We start from the raw sequence: 18514 nt of genomic DNA on the forward strand, positions 1-18514 counted from the left end.
TCTGGATCTGCCTTTGCTTTAAATTCCCTGAGTACTATATCGATAGCTGTTGCAATACTTTGACCTGTGCTCACCCCGGGTTTTATCATTTTATGGCCAGTTGATATTAATTGAGTTTGCCAACTGCATTTGTTTGTATATATTTTATAATGGCAAGCACTGTGAGAAGCTTTTGTGTTTTATTTGTTTCGTTTTTCACAAGCCAGTGGATGGTGGGGGTGACATGGGCCTCGGTTATCAGTTCTAGGATCTTAGGCAGGTCTACTTAGATGCAGAAATTTCAAGTGAATGCTGTAATTCAGTGTTGAGCAGAATCCACCTACTCTTGTACACAGAGCCGCCATCTTTTGATGAGATGTGGTGGAGTGCACAGGCTTTCTCAAACCTGCCCTGTTTAATATGCATTTATCTCTATGGCTCCTTCCATCTGACTTGAGCAAACCACTTGTCCATTACAAGGGCTTCATCATCTTTAACTGGTTTTAAAATTTCACAAGTTTGTGGTTTGTGCATTGAGATAGAAATAGGTCTTTTCTCTTGGAAGTATTGTAAAGAAAATGATATTTGAAAGTTGATATTTGACTTCAACATGTGACAGCCATTTTATGAACAGGAAACAGATAAAAGATTGGTTAAAATGACATATGGAAGCTTGAAGTTGTCAGATGACAATTTTTTTACAAGCATAGAAACTTTCCCAGTTAAAGCAGTTGCAAACTTTGCATCCTTTTATTTGGCAGAACAATTATAGTCTGCCCGTTTTTAATTTTATCCACTTTGCCCACTTTGTTCATATGTAGATGTTTCAATGGAGTCTAAAAAACATTTTGAGAAACAAGCATGGGTCATATGCAGTGTTTTTCAGCTTCTGCACAGATTCACAGAAGAGTGCGAGATTTTTGAGTCCAGTCCTGTCAGTTAAGGATCTAAAAGTGACTGAGAACAGCCAGGGGTTGGATTTGAGATGCAGAGAACAACTTTCTTAGCCGTCTGACTTCCTCCTATCAGGGGCTGGAATGGATCCAGTGAGGCTTGCCAGAGAGCATTACCTTTGCATATGGTATATACATACGGGATATCTAATACTGTCAGGTTGTGATTGTGTGTCATATTTAAGGGCTCTCCATTTAAAGTACTTATGAGAGTCATTTCTCCTCCATTTAATTACTAATTCTTAGTTAGTTGTCACCTATAACTGTGTAATACCATGCTCCCTTGTGCTTCTCGTTGAACATAATACAGGCTTAATAAAAATAGAGACCCATACAAACTGGTTTAAAGCCTTAACAGATGAAGCTGTCTCTTTGTAGTTGCTGGAATCATATTTCTCTTAAACAAAGATATGTGAGATGAGCATCTTTGTTACTAATAATAGGAGAGTGCATTGGAAAGCACTCTCTATAGCAGACCGTCACAGTATGAATGATATAAAATGTCCCCAAATCACTGGATTGAAATATGAAACAATGCCATGTTGTAGGGGGCTCAGCTGCAGTGGCATTTAACAGCCATTGCCTGGAATTCTCTCAGTCACCCTAAGTCAAGTGAGTAAAAGGTGCAGATGTCCATAGATGGGAAACTTCTGGGACTTACCTAAGGAGTTCTCCTTGGCAAGTTATGAAGCAGCATTTTTTCCTTTTGAGCCAACATAAAAGGAGTGCCTTGGCATGTTTGTAGAAGGCTGTGCTGCTGAATGGACTCTACCTGGAGATGTCTTAGAAAGATAAAGGGTAAAAAGAAAGTTAGGTGGGGCTTAACCTTCAGTGTGTAGCAGCTTAGATTTTGCCAGAGGTCAGTGGGATGCCATTCAGCTGCTGCCTCCTGGAAGCAACAATAAAGTGCTTTAGTTTATAAAAATTAGTGATTGACACATACAACAGTCTTGTGTCTGGGCAGGCCCGAAGAAACTGGTATATCAGTGGAATGCAGAGCTAACTGGGTTTGTTTCATACAGAGCTAATACCCAGAGCTCTGAAGAGAGCTGTGAACATCATGTACCATGACCAGAAAATCCCCCATTATGTTTGCAGCAGGAAATAAGCAAGAAGCCTTTCACAAGGAAGGGAGATGGGAGCTGGGATTGCAGTGCAGAAGACCTTCAGATTTCTCAAAGCAGAAGACACCATTAAAAGCATGTGTGTAAACAGTCTTCTGCTTTTATAGATAGGATCATTGCTTTTGTTTTTTTCTTGACTACCAGACACTGCATAATACTGTGCTTATAGGAGCCAGATCAGATCTTCTCTTAGGTCCCTGGACAGGCCAGTCTCTTGCTTAACTCTGATTTCTGTTGGTTGGGAAAAAAGTCACAGAGGTTTTCAAAGGTGCTGGCTTCCAGTAGGCCCAGCTTAAGGATTTTGAAGCTGTAGGTTGGAACAAATTACAGAAGGGCTCTGCAACCCAGAAGGCCACTTTAAAACTAAAGCCAGCGTTGGTATGTGAAGCTGTCAGAGATGACACTTGCCTGTGAAATTGTCTTGATTAATGGGTGAGCGTGGACCATCCTGCACTTCCAGAAACTTGGCAGGCACAGGGAGCGATGTGTATGGTGTTAGGAGTGAGGAAAAACAAATCAGAAAACTAAAGCAGCAGAGGCAGATATTTTTGGTAGGGACCACAACCATAAGCAAAGCATTGCCAGGCGTTACCTTTTCCTGACTCCTTGGGAAGTTTGGTCATTGAGGTGAACCTTGTATTAGAAAGGAAGGCAGTCCTCAGTTTGGATATGGTCAGCATAGACATCCAGCTTGAGCAGTCCTGCCCTGCATGACAACAGTGCAGTTTCCTCAGTGAAGCATTTTGTTCAGGTTGTTTAAGGATGTAATTAATCAGTTCCCTTAGTCCTTTGAAGTTTATTAAGCATAAAAAATAAACTTTCCAGAGCAGGGTAAAACTCAACCCCAGGCTTTGTTAGAATAACAATTGTTTCAGGGAATGTCAAATTTAAACTTAGCTCTGTATGTGGGAGGGCACAACTCAGCTAATTGCAAAGGAGCTCTGGTCCACTGCAGATGTAGAATTGGATAAAGCTGGGCAAATGTTTGTGAAAATACTATTATTCTAAGCAGCTTAGAGGAAAAAGACACCAAAAATGATCCAGGGACTTCAAAGGGATTCACTTTTCCCCTGAAAGTTAGTTATGTTTACTAGTGTTCCAGCTTGAGTATGAACTCTTGAGTCAGCTCATGGTAAATGAGACTAAGGCTCTAAAGTTTTCTTTTTGAAAATGGAGACTATGCTTCTTAGTCACATCAGGATGTTTATAAGGGGGACTTACAGTAGCCCTCCTGCTAACTAATCCTTGGCTTTCATTTAAAGTTTCTGCACAGCATCACTGTTCTTAGCCAAGGCTTCAGGTCCTGGACAGCCTTGCAAGCCCAGCCAGGCTGTGCTTGTCAGAGAGCCAGAGCACAGACCCCAGAGCAGCTTTGTGTACCTTCGTTCCCTCGTCTGTGGGCCTGCCAGAGGCTCGATTGCAGCATGATCTATGATTTTTTAGGAGCTACAAGAAGGCAAGGGCTGTCTGGCCACGCCTCTGTCCTCTGCGTGTCATGAGGACCAGTGGAATGTGGGAGGCAAGACCAGAGGTAGCTTCCCATCCAGGCATTCCTCCACAGCAGGGTACTTGGTCCAACTCACATTTGACCTCTTGGGTTGCATAAGGAGCATCCATTCATATTCTCAGGATGTGATGTTCTTTGTGGTTCATTAGAACTCTGGTTCTTCAAGCACTTCAGTAGCAATTAGACCTGTGGGTAGCCTGGGGAAGAGGCAGCATAAGAACTGAAACAAAATAGACTTAAGATGAACCTTCCCATCAGATTGATTTGTATTTAAATAATTTGTTTGTGCAGAATTTATCCTTGAATTGCTTGAATCCTTGTGCTGGTAGTCTTTTGGTTTATTATAAAAGACAGAAAATAAAATCAGTGAATGAAGTCAGTTCATGTAGCTTTATATAAGGTTTAAGATAAAACACCTTTTTTTTTTTTTCTGAAGTATTTATAGGTGCAATCTGTGCTCAGGTGCTAATAGTGAGTTAAAACTGCTGCTGTTTTCTGGAGAACTCTGCAAACAATAAATTTGAAGAAATTGTAACATGATCAAATGATAAAACTCCAGCCATGCTTTTGGCTTTGGAGACTAATTTCTGCAGAGGAAGGATTTTCCCTTTATATTGAGTGAAACAGAAACACCTCTTACCCTGTAGCATTTAATGATGGTAGCTATCTCCCCTTGTTTAGATTAAAATTACAGGCCTCAGATTGCAAGTTGTAATATTTGTTTTCTTCTGATTTCTGCCTTTAGCTCCTCAGTAAACGCCATTGACTGTTCTGTGGGTAACTCCGAAGAAGCCTCCAGGGCTGAATATATTAAAATCCATGGCATTCCACAGAAAATGACAAAATTCTCCCCAAATTGCCCCCACAGTTTTCTACCAGCCTTTTTTTATGAGCTGCAGGCAAGCAAGGGTGATCTGTTGTGCTTGTCCTATTCCTGTTTTTCTTCCTGTTTTAAATATAGCAGAATATATAAAATAATGAAGTGGTATTCAGAAACAATCCTTTTGCCAGGTCTTCCATCTGTTATTCTGTATAATCCTAATTTCTGTACAAAAAAACCAGAACCGTGGTATGCAACTCAATATGTTACGAGATGTTTATTTTCATCAGCATGGTCCAATAAAGTACATAGCTCAAATATTAACATTGGAGTATGTTAAGATTTCATTAGTATTTGATCTATATATTTCACAGACATAAATGGATAAAAGTAAACAGCTTGTAACATACAGAGTTAGGGACTATGGTTTTGTGGATTTACAGAATTCTGTGGTGGAATTGGGTTTTGCAGCAGATATGTTTTCTCTAATTCAGTTAAAATAACTATGTAATCATTATTTGTGCTGAGTATGGTTTGAGCTTCATTTTCATAATTCACCGTGGGATTTGTCTGCGTAACTTCTGATGGTTAATGACCCTATATTGATTGAGATTCTCTTTTGTGAGTCTGTATTGCTTGTGACTTGATAATGAATCAGTTAGATCACTCCATTTTAGAGAGAAAGAAAATAGACATAGTGTTAACTTACCAAAAAAAAAAAAAAGGAAAGACAAGACACCCAAAGCTCTGTGTACTCTATATATTCTGTAGGGGCTTTTATAGTGCTTGTAGTACATGCTGTTCTGAAAGTGTCATACATGCATTTGTTGTTGTGAACTCAAACGCTGTAGAATCTGTAAAGATGCAAGGTTAAATTTTCCATTGCCATTTTTACAGATAACAGCCCGTCGACAATGGAAACATATTTATGATGAATTAGGTGGTAACCCTGGAAGCACAAGTGCTGCTACATGTACTCGCAGACATTATGAAAGGTAAGATAACAAATCTGAAATGCTTGTTTAATAATGAAAAAATTAATTTGGAAAGCCTTCAAAGCTATAAAGAATTAGAGGAAAAGAGAGAGAGTCTTCTTAAAGATTTAGTAAATATTCCCCCAACAGTTTAGTCAGATAATCCGTTGTAATTTAAACCAGAGTGTCTGTCTCCAGTGACTAAATAAATAAAACAAGCATCTGATTTTTCTTTGGTATATATCTTAATTTTTGCAACAGCTTTCCAGTTAAAGAAGCTCAAAAATTGAGGAAAACATACTCAAGGAAAAATAAGAAACGGCAGCTAATTGATGCAAACACTTGTCTTCTGTCATTTTTTAGGAATACCAATTAAGCAAATTGTGGTTTTGATCAAAATAATGGGGTGGCCCACAATGCAGGGTGCTGTTAATGTTGTAGGTCATGCAGAGCGGTGCATTCCTCTTGTTCATTGCATTCCTTCCCTCCTCCCTGCCTGCAAGCTGCTGCCAAACACTGTTTCTCTGCAGCCATTGTTGCTGGTCAGAACTGTTGATTTCTTATTCTTCCCATGTAGATAATAACTTCCAGGGCTTGTGAAGCCAGCACACATTGAATAAAATACTGGAGCTGGAATGTTGTTTTGGTTTGGTTTTTAGAAACAACTCTTGGGGCTTTTTCTTTCCTTTTCTTTCTTCTTTTATCTTTTTTTATTTCTTTTCCTTCTGTTTTTTTTTCTTAGACAAGCAAATGTGAATAAAAGCTCAGCAATTTTTAGCTCAGATAAGGAAAATTCAGTCTCTTGTTCCTGGGCATAAACAAGTTACTTTGCTGGGCTCAGGAAGGGATTGTACTTGCCTGTGCAAAAGGTGGCACGGCAGAGCTGTGTTCAGTGGGCAGTTTCTCTCCTTATCTTAGTGTCGGCCTCTCCAAGGGAGATACTGCCATCCTCCTGGAGGGTGGGGGTTTTGATCGTGCTCTTTACGGGAAACATCTCCAGCAGAAGGACTTGGGTGCACAGAGGAGTTGCATGTAATGAATGCCATTATAAATAGTAGAAGCTTTCTGGAGATTGAGCCAAGCAGCAGAGCAAAGTGAGCGAGTTGTTGTGCATGTCAGATGGGGCTTTTCCCTGCCTTTGTGTTGCAGTCAAATGTTATAGATTCTTTTATTGACTCATCAGATTGTGGGTATTCAGTTCTTCCCCCCATCATTATAGCTCTGAGAGTCTCAGAGCTTCCTCTTGCACCCACGCCAGCTGATGGGTTTCCAACTGGGAGTCTGGCTCTTCCCTCACCAGATGTTCTTTGGGGGATGTTATTTGACAGAGGAGACCCAGGCACACATAAGCATTAGGTCCTTGTGGGTTAGGGCTCCAGAGGGAGCATTGCTGAGCTCTGTGCTGAAACCCTAGAGTCACTGAGAGAGCACATCTCTTGTAGTTGTGGAAAAGTAAATGAGCCATTCACAAATGTTCTGTAAACCCCTGTCTCTCTCTTCTGCTTTCCTGACAAGGTTTAATGCTAGTGGTGTATTTTTTTTTATAAGCAAAACCCTTGCATTGTACTCCCATGCATAGAGACTCATGTGTGACTGACTCAGCAGTTACTTGGATATGCTGTGAGGTGCCACCAAACCCATTGTGCTCACTGGAAAACCTGAGCGGACTTGTGATGCCTTCTAGATTGAAAAGCCTTTCCAGCCTACCCAAAAGCAGTTCTGCTCGCCTTGACCTGGTCTGAGGAAAGAGTTCTAGTTTATGGTTAGATTGGTCTTAATACACTGAAGAATTCAAATCTGAGTTCATGGATGCCAGTCTATCTTGTAGTTCTGGGTTAGGTCTGATACGAGGCAGCACCTATTTTCCACATCCATGGCAGGCTATCAAAATATGGCATTTGGAGAAAAAGTCTTGCAGAATTTTTAGGTTAGCCCTGAGCTTACCTAAAATGTGCTTTACTAAATCTGGTCTGAAAAACCAAAACACGTATACAAAAAACCTCTGTGACTCATCCAGTCTCTACTTTTCTAGTGTTAGAAGCTTTTTTTCCACCAAAGGAAAGCTGTATTAAGCCTCAGACTTGGAAAAAAGTAAATGAAATTGTCATGGTTTGTTTCATCTGGTAATTCTAACTACAGCACCTGTAAATGTAATGCTCATTTATAGCCAAAGTGCTCAGATGACATTTAATCTAAAACTAGAACAGCAGTGCAGGAATACACATGCTCATGATTCAGGACACACATACATTTTCAAACTTGAAGGTGAGCTGTACAGCTAAACTGGAAATTGAATTAAACTGGAAAGCAAATGCTGAGTAAATCTCATGATTTTTCCTTTCTGAATCCCACTGGCCTTTCCTTGCTTACTGGAGGCAGAACAGGCAGTGACTTCACTGGCCCTGCTGCTGTTTGACTTAGCCTTGCCATTCATCTCTACAGCTGGATCTCAAGGGCATCCATGTTGTGTTAACCAGCTCTCTCCCAAGAGAAGCTACTGGTCGTTTGCATCAGCTTTAGCATATCAAGGCTGTTCAGGTGGCAGCCACCTTTCAGTGACATCCTTAGGAGTGGAATGGCACATATGTCCCAGTTCAGGCACTGCATCCCAGCTTCCTGCACTCTCCAAGTTCCCCTTTGCAAGGTGGAGTTTTACACACAATTTCAAAGGGCAAAAAGAGAGAGAAAAAAACTCCATTAACAACAAGCAAACAAACAAAAAAAAAACCCAGGTGCAAAATACAAGCATTGGAGAGGGCAAAATTGTCTGTCTAGCAAATCCAATGAAGAAATACTGCTTTCTCTAAAGGTGTTTATAATCTCTGCAAAGCCACCATGTGGCTGCCGATTCACGGTACCGAGGATGGCAAAAGCTGAAACAAAGCCAGATTTAAAGGCTTTGGGGAATGTATTGCTCTGCACCCTGCTGTTTGGAGCAGGGCTTGTGGTGGTAGCTGCTGGTGTGCTATAGGTAGGTAGAGTGCTTCAGTTGGGGCAGTGTTTGCTTTGTTTCCCTGGTAAAAGGGAAAGAAAGGTTTTGTGTGCAATTTTAACTGATTCATTTATCATGTAATACAGTTCGTGTTTCCAGTAACTGTTTTCATTTTAAAATAAGGCAGGGCTGCCAGTGTTTCATTAAGTGTTATTTGTATATTAGTTAGACAACTTTTGTTTTATTAATGAGTATAATAATGAAAGTGCAGGTTTCTGAGTAGAAGCAATGGGTGTTTTTACTTAAAGCATAGCAGGCATCACATAATGCCAATGAATGCGTTATTGTCACTGTAGGCATGGCTGGTCTGGACCTGCCTCTGATTGGGTTATTCCAAATAGGCCCAAGCACTTCATAAAAATGTCTTTGTCAGCCTAGTTTTCCTTCCAAACCTATTCATCTCTGTCAGTTTTTAATATTAGTACCAGGCTCTTGGCTATAGTCCATTAGTACTGTACTTAATTGCTCATGTTACAGATGATTACCAATATAAAAAGCATTAATGTTTTCCCATCATGGGGCTGTTGCTCTGTGCACGACTTGGACTGTACAGAGCTTATGAGGTGGTGTTGTTTTGGTCGTTACTTTCTTCATTTGTGCTCCTCTCATGCACTTACCTTTCACAATCACAGCCAGCTAGAGGCGTGTGTGGTTTGGTATGAGCTGATTCAGCCTGCACTGCTCCTGTGAAACTCTTACAGCCCTTGTCAGTACCCTACATCTCTCTCTTATCAAGAAACCCTCAGAAACGGCTACTTTTCTGTGAAACACTCTACTCCATGCCGTCTTCTCCTCATAATGCAGATGTGGTTTTCACATGCAGGGTTTGAGGTTTCTTTTCGCTTTTACACAAAACACATGATAGGCAGCTTTAACTTTCTGGCATGAGCAGTAGGCTGTATTTCTGCAGTGCTGATGATGTTGTTGTTAGGGATTTTTTGTAAATATTACACCACTGTCCCCCCCCAGAAAAAAACCAAACCAAACAACCCAACCTGCTAGTTCAGTGTGCAAGGTATAAAAAGTTCCCAATAAAATGCACTGAACAAAACAAAAATACTAGTAATTGCCTGTTGGGGCCTTTTTCTGTCTCCAAGTCTGTCTGTGATTCATCTTGGTTTCCTCCAGAGCAATTCCTGTGCACGAGCTGTGCACAAACATACATGCAATGGGGATTTGTGGTGTGCAGTGGCATGCAGTAACTCTCCTTGGCTTCTCTGGTGTCGCTGTTGGAAGGTGTCGTGGCAGGCATCTGGATGGTACCATAGACCAGTAGCTTCCTGCCCTCTTTGGGTGCTGCAGGAAGCTGGGCTCCCTTGGGGTCTCCAGCAAGGATGGACCCAGAGAACCCCATGGCCCGAGTTCTGCTCTTCAGCAGTGTGTCTTGTGTGCTGGCCCTCATGAGTTTACTAGCATTTTGAAAACCAGTCTGTCCTGGTCAGACCCAGCTGGAGAGGGGTTTATTAGGCCTTGTGCTCTCACAAAATTAAGGGGGCTGAGTGGGAAATTATTCTGCAGAGCCACAGCCACCTGGGACTTGAGGAGGACCAGGTGGGTGGGATGGGTTGTAGTTCTTCACAATGGGGCAGGGTGGCTGTGCCCATGCTTCGGACATTGACCTGCAGAGGGTTTTATTCTGGCTGTGAGTGTGGCCCCTGTGCACTTGCAGAGGACCCTGCACATCTGTCCCTTAACAGGGGACTGAACTTCAGGAGATGCAGTGTCTTGTACAGTGCAGAGCCCATTCTGCCATTTTTCTTTCTAAATCACCCACATAAAAATTATATATTACCGAAACACAAGACAGGTTGAAATAAGTCCCTTACACGGTTTCCCTTTAACAGCCGTAAAGTCTGTCTACCCTAAGGATATTGTGCAGTAATTCAATATGCAGGAGAGCCCTGTGTTCCATGCAAATGCTGTTTGGTTTTCTAAAGCGTTTGGATAACTTTCGTAACGTGTAAGCATTTCAGTAGAGTTTTGCAGGAAATAACAGCCAGTCTTTAAAGGGAACAAAAAGTGGGGGGCTAGTATAGCATCTACATGAAATTGCTTATGGTTATCTTTTTATACACATTGTAATTAATAGAAGGTTTTGATTTACACTGTTAAGTGTGAAAACATCCCCAGGCAAAAATTAATCAAATGTTATGTCATGGTGTAAACTACAACTAGCTCTTTGTTTGACCCAAAAAAAACTTGCCAAGCAACAGTTTTCTCTCCTTGTTTTATTTTTGTCTTCACCCCACTTCCCTGCCCCCCCTCACACTTCAGCTACTCCCAGACTCCCAGAAAACTTCGCAAGTTGCAAATTGTCTCAATAGTTTTCCATCAAGCACAAATTTAAGCCTGAAGATAGATGAGGTGTCTCAGTTCTCTTTTTTTCCCTGGGTTTTTGGTTTGGTTTTTTTTTTTCCTTTTTGATAAATAACAAGAGGTTTCTACTTATGATTTTCTGCCCTCAGGGCTTTATCATTAAGATTAAATAACTGTACTCTCAAGCATACCACTGAACAAACATATTTTCAATTATGTGAATAACAGATGCTTTAACAAAGGAACTATTGAAAATTCAGAAAGCCTCCCCCCTCCCCAAAATTTAAAAAGTATCAGATGACAGAGGAATGTAATTGTTTACCATTAAAACAGATCCCTAGCTGTCCATTCAAAACATCTGAGAACATGCAGTTTTTTCAAAATTTCTGGGGTTTCAGCCTCAAAAACTTACTGGCCAGCACTGGAGTCAGCAGGAGTCCTTGAGTGCGAAGTGCTGGACAGTCAGGCTGCCTTTAAGTGCTTGCACGCAGATGATCTCTCTCCTGGTGCAGAATTGTTTTCCCACCTACATCCTTCCTTTCACCCAGGAGTTTGTCCCAGCAGAATTGGGGCATGCTGTGTGCTGCCCGGTGGGTTGTCAGCCAAGCAGAGAGGCCCTTGCCAGGCATGCCCACCATGCACACGTGCGTGGCACTTACTGGGTTCTGAGGCCCTGCAGTGCCCGGGGCTTTGGGGTCCCAGCGCTCCAGCTCAGTGCTTGGAGCCGGTCAGTGTCACGCATGGTAATCTCATTTCTTGACATCCAGGAGTAGGGACAGACTTGACACAAGGGGACAAGCCCCTCTTCCTTGCTGGGAGCTGAGTTGTACCAGGAGGGTGCTGCACAGTGGGAGGTGCGCCATTCTCTTTTGCAGGAGCAGCACCAATGATGGAGAGTAACATCTTTTCCCTCAGATTGCCCAGTGCTGCTGGGAGTCTCCACCTCATACTTCAGGATTTTGTTAACATGAAAGAGAATGCCCCTAGTTTGTTCAGCTTTCTGCAATATAGATATGACTCAGAGCTCCCAGGGAGGGTCGGCAGGATTTTGGAGTCCTGCCAGGAGACCTGCACCCCACCGGCAATGCAAAATTGCATCTGTAAGCTTGTTCTGCGCATAGGGACCAAGCATTGCAGGCGCTCCATGGACCTACCAAACAAAATGCATGTCTGCCATGACTATGGCCAAACCAGAGTCTGGTAGTGGTTTTGGTAGAGTGACCTGGGGAAGCTGCTCTGTGCCCACCACCCTTCCTTTGGGTCTTTTCCTTGCAGTAAATCTGCACCAAAGGCAAAAGACTGGAGTTGCTCATCTCCCCCTGCTGAGCCCTAGGATCAGGAGTGCCTGAGCTTGCCTCACTGGGCTGTGCAGCTAAATCAACAGCTGTGTTTGTAATGTCACTAATTTCCAGTTTACTTAAAACAAAGTGTCTTTGAATTCTCTTAGAGCAGTGCCGTTCCCACCTTTCAGCAGTAAGCCATTCTCATTACCCACCAGCACTCCCAGTGGGCTGTGAGGAAAGTTGTTGTTGAAAGGATGAAAGAGCCATTTCTTTAAGGAAGGAAAGTTCTTTGGAAAGAAAATTGAACTCCAACATATTTTGTCTTTGCTGATAAAATACATGCCAGTTTTGTACTTCACACAAATGCAAATAAAACCATTGCTATTGTGTTCTGCACAAAAGCACGTGAGGCTTGCTTTCGTAACCCCTGCATTGTACAATGCAATCCGGGGAAATCAGACTTCAGGAACACACTGCTTCATTTCCTCAATGTACTTTATATTTCCACTTTGGAAAACCGGCTGAGACCTTAAAGTTTGGGTTATTCCTCTCCCGTCTTTGCTGGGAACGTGTTGCTGGTGCCCAGGAGAGCTGCCTCCTGCTCCTGGCTATCCCCACCAACTGATTGTTGTTGAAGGTTTCCCTCATTGTTTCCCTCACCTACACTGGACCAGTGCTCTAAGATTTATCCTTTTGAAAAGCAACAGGGTAAAGAAGACAAGACTTCTCTTGGGATCAGAGCTCAGGCATTCCTGCTGATCCCTTAAAACAGCTGAATGTTTTGCTGCTGACTTTCTAGGGGGAAAGAATCAGGTTTCTCTCACTGAGCTTACTCATAGGGACCCATTTGCACCACAGGGGCTGTCCCAGCCCTGCACTCAGACCCTCTGGCTGCAAGGGCTGCGGGCAGCTCTGCGCGGCTGCTGTGAGGACGTCCTGGAGCAGATAGATGGGTGCCCTCTTGGACTGGAAAAAGCAGCTGTCTTGTCCCCCAGTCCTGGTAGTGCCTGCAGAGTGAGGAGCTGGAGCCACCATGGCCTTATTTGCTCAGGAGGAAAGCGTTTTCCAAATTCCTACCACTAAAGAGACCTATTGCCTGTCCCTTTTCAGCATTTTTGAAGCTCGAACAGCTTAATGTTCTCATGATTTACATTAGCATCTAATCCTTGCATAATCTCACTAATCCCTTGGCCCCAAGATATCCATTGGCAGTGAGTTCCACGGGTTAACTGATTGCTGTATTTATTTGGTGGAGCAAATTTAAATCATTTTCCATTCCTGTTGCAATTAGCCTCCTTAACCTGGCCAAGCATGAGAATGGGGCAACATCTCCCAAGGAATGGACTTTGGTATTTTAAGTCCTTCCAAGATTATTCGTGTGGCTCAGAGGCTCCAGTGCATCCTATTTTGTGTTGGGCTTGGAGCCCTTGAGAAAGTACAATGATGTCAATGGGAGACATGCTGAAATACTTTATTCTGCCAGAAAGAAAACAAAAATAAACACTGAAACAGTGATACAAAAAAATATTGTAGGGGTTGTGCTGAGCTGCCTCCTTCTCTCGCATCACCCTGCGTGTCCTGGGCATATGGTTCCTCCCCAGCCCCAGAGCCCCGTCATATTCATGCACAGTAGGAAGAATTAAAGAGGAAACTGTCAGCCTTAACATTTAATTTCCTTCCTCTTTCTGGGCTGGTCAGATCCTTTGCGTTATTGTAACTACTTTTTTTATCATGCCTATAAATAGATGTGCTCTCATGTGTCCTGTGAAGCAGTCAGGCCAAAAAAGTCATTCATTCTGCATAATCAATACATGTAGTGGTTACTGGCTCAGATGAGATCTTGTATTGTTAGTTCTGTAGCTGGGAAAAAAATGTTGACTAATAAAGATTAAGGGCTTTTTTTTTTTTCTTTTTATGAAATGCTAATGATGAAGACATGTTTGATATACTGTGAAATACATTTCTCTAATGTGAAGTTTCTGCTTTTTGTTGGGAAAGAGATTTAGTCCCTGGAGGATTTTAGAATTTGTAAATATAAAATTATCTGCTTCAGTGTTTTTTAAAAAAAAGGTTGGCAGAAAGCCAGATTACTTACATTACTGTAATAGATTTGCTGACCTCTGACATCTGCCGCAGAGAAGTACATTGAATTTTTCATAATATCAGATGATGCAGATCTAAAAACTCAGTACACTGCACCATTATTTAATTCAGGACTTACTAAAGGAAAATCTTTTTTTGAGTAGCAGTTCATACGTGATTAAACTTAATATTGCCGATTGTAATAAATCAGGATTAGTATAGTACTGATTTGTTAATCTAACTTGTATTGATTTTAAGTTGTCTTTATTTTAAAAAAATAAAAAGAAAAAAGGAAAAAGACTGGCTTTTCACAGTGACTGAATTTAATAAGAAGCCCTGTGATAGCAAAGACTCCCCTACTGTTTCTGCTCTTGGCTGGAAAATGTTATTCTTGTATTATTCCAGGAAAAAAAAAAACCTCATGCTGCTAAAAATCTGCTGCCTGTGGAAAGATTTTTTTAATACACTAGTGCTTACATATTCTATTTATGTTAATTGACTTATAAATAATACATTTTATTAATCTTAATATTGGAATCTTGATCATGATAAAGACCCTTTTATTTGGTCTTCTCACAGGCTTTACAAGTAAATATTCTTCAGACCACAAAATATTCCCTCTCTTTTTTTATGAATACTTTGATACTTCCCCCCCTGTCGGGAAGTACAGCCACAGTTCAAAGCAACTGAAAACATGGTTGTTGTTTCCAGCATATGATACATTCAAGGTATCTGGATCCAGTTTTTTGGACGTTGTCTTTACCTCTCTTTGCTCAAAGATTGATTAAATCTTACCTGCACTGCAAATATTTGACCCAAAAAAAAAAAAAATCTCGTGCTGGTTTCAGACATGTCACATTCTGCTAAAGTATTTGGCTAACAGCAGATCGCATTCTTCCGGTGTTGGGCAATATTGACCTTAAATTGGCTAAGCCGGCTGCTTTCATGGCATGTGAGCCGGCTGCTTACATGTTCCGAGAGCTGCACTAGCTTTATTACTCCTGCGCTATAAAAACTTCTAATAATCAAATGATAAGATCATATCCTGTGGGTAATTGTGTTGTACCATGACAGGATAACTGAAAAAACATTCAGTGAAAATTGCAACCAACGGAAATCTCTACATGAAGCGGCAATTGCTGGTGTTGCTCAGCTCGGTGCTGCTCCCTGGGGTCTCACAGCCCGCGTTCCTGCCCGGCTCCTCGCCAGCCGCCCCCAAAAGCCACCTTGGCCTGCCCTCCTTTGAAACGAGGAGGGGAAAATCCTAGAACAAGCCAGCCTTGTGTTTTGACTCAGTTTTACCTTAGTCATGCCGCCTCCCCGATACATGAAACATTTAATTCCAGATTTCCTGCCGCTGGCTCCAGGCCGCTGACCGGCTATGTGAAATGTATTTTTACTGCTGTCGGCCTGCCAACTGCTGAGCTCAGTGAAAAATAACTAAAATGAAAACCTTGTACTCCCACATGAACCCTTAAGATCAGAAAAGGAAATTTAAGCCACAGTTACTAATTAGCACCCAAGCTAATGAGTTCTGGTGAGGTGCAGAGGCAAGAGGAGGAGGAGTTTGAGTCCCGCGTTACCCTACAAGGCTCGGCGGAGAGCACGCGAGTGGTGATTAATCGCGTCGGCCCGGGCCTTGCTCCTGGCCCAGCTGTAGCCACCGGGTTAATCACTTGGCATCTTCCAAGGAAAGGCTCGTTCCTGGGGCTGGGAGCATCTCCATCTCCCATGAGGCACCGGACAGTGTCTGAAACCTTTACGGATGGAATATGTAGATTTTTAATGGGCGACACGTTCCCATGGAAACAAAACAAAGTCAAACACTCCCCTCGCAGTGCTAACAATTATTGTAATAAAAAGTGTTTTTATTAAAAGTGATTTTAAATATTTAACACATGGGAGAGTGGCCTTGGCACTGCCCTGTGTGAAACCCAACCTTGCCTCTAGTGAAGTCCAAAGTGCTTTGTGCAGCACAGGGAGGAATTCGGTGTTTTCACCAATATTTGCGCTTTGCGAATGAAATGTAGCAGCCTCAAGTATGAACAGGATTATTTTTTTCTCCTTCTGCTTAGTTATGCTTTTTATTATATAAACATTAACTGTAATATTACAGTGGGAAGCAGGTATTTGGCAACTACGTATTATTTTGCTAAGTTTGCATAGAGGGAGCAGTTTCCAGTTTTAGCAGCTGTAACATGTTTAAACTCAGTTTGTAATGGGATCTGAAGATGAATATTCCCTGTGGGCTCTGCTTAGCTTCATTACTGGAGCCCTGCCAAATTCAGGGCTAGAAAGTATTATTCACGCCTCTTTGCACATACCATGTCAGAGCATGCTCAGTTAATGAATTTTGTTTCTAATATAGCATAAATTAGGTTTATATTTTAACATAATTTATGTTGTATTTTATTAAAATGTAAAATATTATGATCACGAGCAATCTAATTTCTGTTCTCTTAAGCCCAAACTGTGTTTGAACATCTAAGTATGTAAATCAAAATTGCATGCTTAGAAACTGATTCTAGGATAACAAACGAATATCTGAACCAAAGAGGTTTCTGCCTTGGAGTCTTAGATTAAAGATAATTAAGGATTCCTGGTATTTGAGCAGATTTATGTTGTTTATAAGCAAAGTACATTTTCTTCGTAGAGTCAACTTGTCTTTTTTTTTTAACAAATTATGTTTGCTGTATTAAAGTTCATATTTTTAAAGTCTGAGTCTCGTATTAATCCCACAGTGAGTCATTAATCATACCAAAGTGCATTATAAAAACTTTAATCACTGAAGTTGAAACTGAGATTGTAATGCAATCCATCCCTTTTAATTATATCAGTTATTTTTCCTTTCAGATCAAGAACTGCAAAGGGAAAACAGAGAGATTAAAACTCGGTGTGTTTGATGCTTTCAGGGGAGGATGTTTTTTGTTTGTGTTTCTTCCTTGTGTTTTTAAAGCAATTTCGTGCACTTTGTGACAGACAGTTCCACAGTGAAGAATTCCTTCATTTTTAACTCTTCTCCTCTCCCCTTCTTCCTTAAAAAAGGCTCCCTGGCAAAGGCAGGGAGCATGGTGACTGTCACTACATGGGTGCCTTGCACGGTGGTGCTGGGCTGGTGCTGGTGACGGTGAGGCGGGTGCTGTGCCCACCCCTGTAGGGTTCCTGCTGGCTCCTCCCACGTTCCTGGCACTGCCCTTCCACTCAACGGAACCACCAGCCTGGAAATTGTGTAGCTGTTATTGAGTTGGCTGTGGCTTTGTAGGTGTTTTCCTGGAGTTTGCTGCATGCTGTTAAATTCAGGGAGGGAAAATAAAAATAAATGGTGGATTTTTTTTAAAATCAGTCTGAAACATAATGGCTGATATTCTCATCTGGTACAAATTGGTGTAGCCACACAAACCACTGCAGAGTTACTGACAGCTGATCCACACCAACTCCAACTCCACTGAATTTATGCCACATGATAATCTTGCCAAATAAATTGATTTCTTATACTTGGATTTATAGATGTAGAGTTTAAACTGTTGCTTTTGTGGCATGGAAGAAAATGGATTTGTTAAGTAAACTGCTCATAGTAGATACACTTTTTTTTCTTTGCTAGAACAGCAAAACCTGATCAATTATTTGTTCCTTAATCCCCTAGATTAATCCTGCCATATGAAAGATTTATTAAAGGAGAGGAAGATAAGCCACTGCCTCCAGTGAAACCTCGAAAACAGGATAACAGTTCCCAGGAGGGTGAAGCAAAAACAAAAGTGTCTGGAACAAAACGCATCAAAAATGAAAACCAAAAGAGCAAGAAGGAAAAAGATAATTCACAGAAACCCCAAGATGCATCTGAGGTCGGTTGCTTCCCTGCTTTTCAGTTTTTCAATTAAAAATGCACAGTTTTAATCACATGAAATCCAGTGATAAAATATATGATTTAGACTGGAGAATTCCAACCAGTTGGCCTTTTAGTTTGCTCAGCAATGGAAATTCAGCTGTTGTGATACTGTCTGTGCTGGGATTTTTCTGGGCTGTGAATGGCAGCCAGTTTGCTCCATATTGCACAGCAGGGATGGCAGAGGACCAAGTGCTGGATCTGACTAGTACCAGTTCTGCTCATTGTATTATACAGTGGTCACCACTAACAGATCAGCAGCTGCCAAAGGGAAACCACACAACTACCACAGTTATTTCCTAATCTAAGTATAGGGTGCGGGAACCTCTAATATTGTTGATAATACTGTGGTAACTGTTGGACACAGCTGAGTTTTATAATGGTAACCTCTGGATCAGCCTCCTGTGCTCACAGATGTATGCATGACTGTCAGAAAACATATTACTCCCTAGGATTTTTATTATATTATACTAAGTTTCTTTTTGAACTAAAAGGTCTCATTTTGAGGAAACTAACTTCCAAGCCCTGACATTGACTTCCCTCTCTCAAGCAGCAGATGGCTTTCAGCTGAGGTTCCTATTCAGACATAATAGGTTCCTAT

At 41.6% G+C, this 18514-nt stretch overlaps 1 protein-coding gene across 3 annotated transcripts in view; it reads left to right on the forward strand.

The window, feature by feature from the left end:
- The window catches only part of ARID5B (AT-rich interaction domain 5B), a 117533-nt gene that overhangs the window by 89877 nt on the left and 9142 nt on the right, over positions 1 to 18514 (forward strand). For all 3 annotated transcript variants that reach the window (XM_042033363.1, XM_042033364.1, XM_042033365.1), the window contains 2 exons: positions 5281 to 5378; positions 17674 to 17872. In XM_042033363.1, the coding sequence (XP_041889297.1) occupies positions 5281 to 5378; positions 17674 to 17872 (297 nt within the window). The remainder of the gene's footprint in view (positions 1 to 5280; positions 5379 to 17673; positions 17873 to 18514) is intronic.

The sequence above is a fragment of the Corvus kubaryi genome, unplaced genomic scaffold, assembly GCF_017639235.1.
Source record: "Corvus kubaryi isolate FWS band 111438036 unplaced genomic scaffold, C.kubaryi_AGA036_p1.0 37357, whole genome shotgun sequence".
NCBI lineage: Eukaryota > Metazoa > Chordata > Aves > Passeriformes > Corvidae > Corvus > Corvus kubaryi.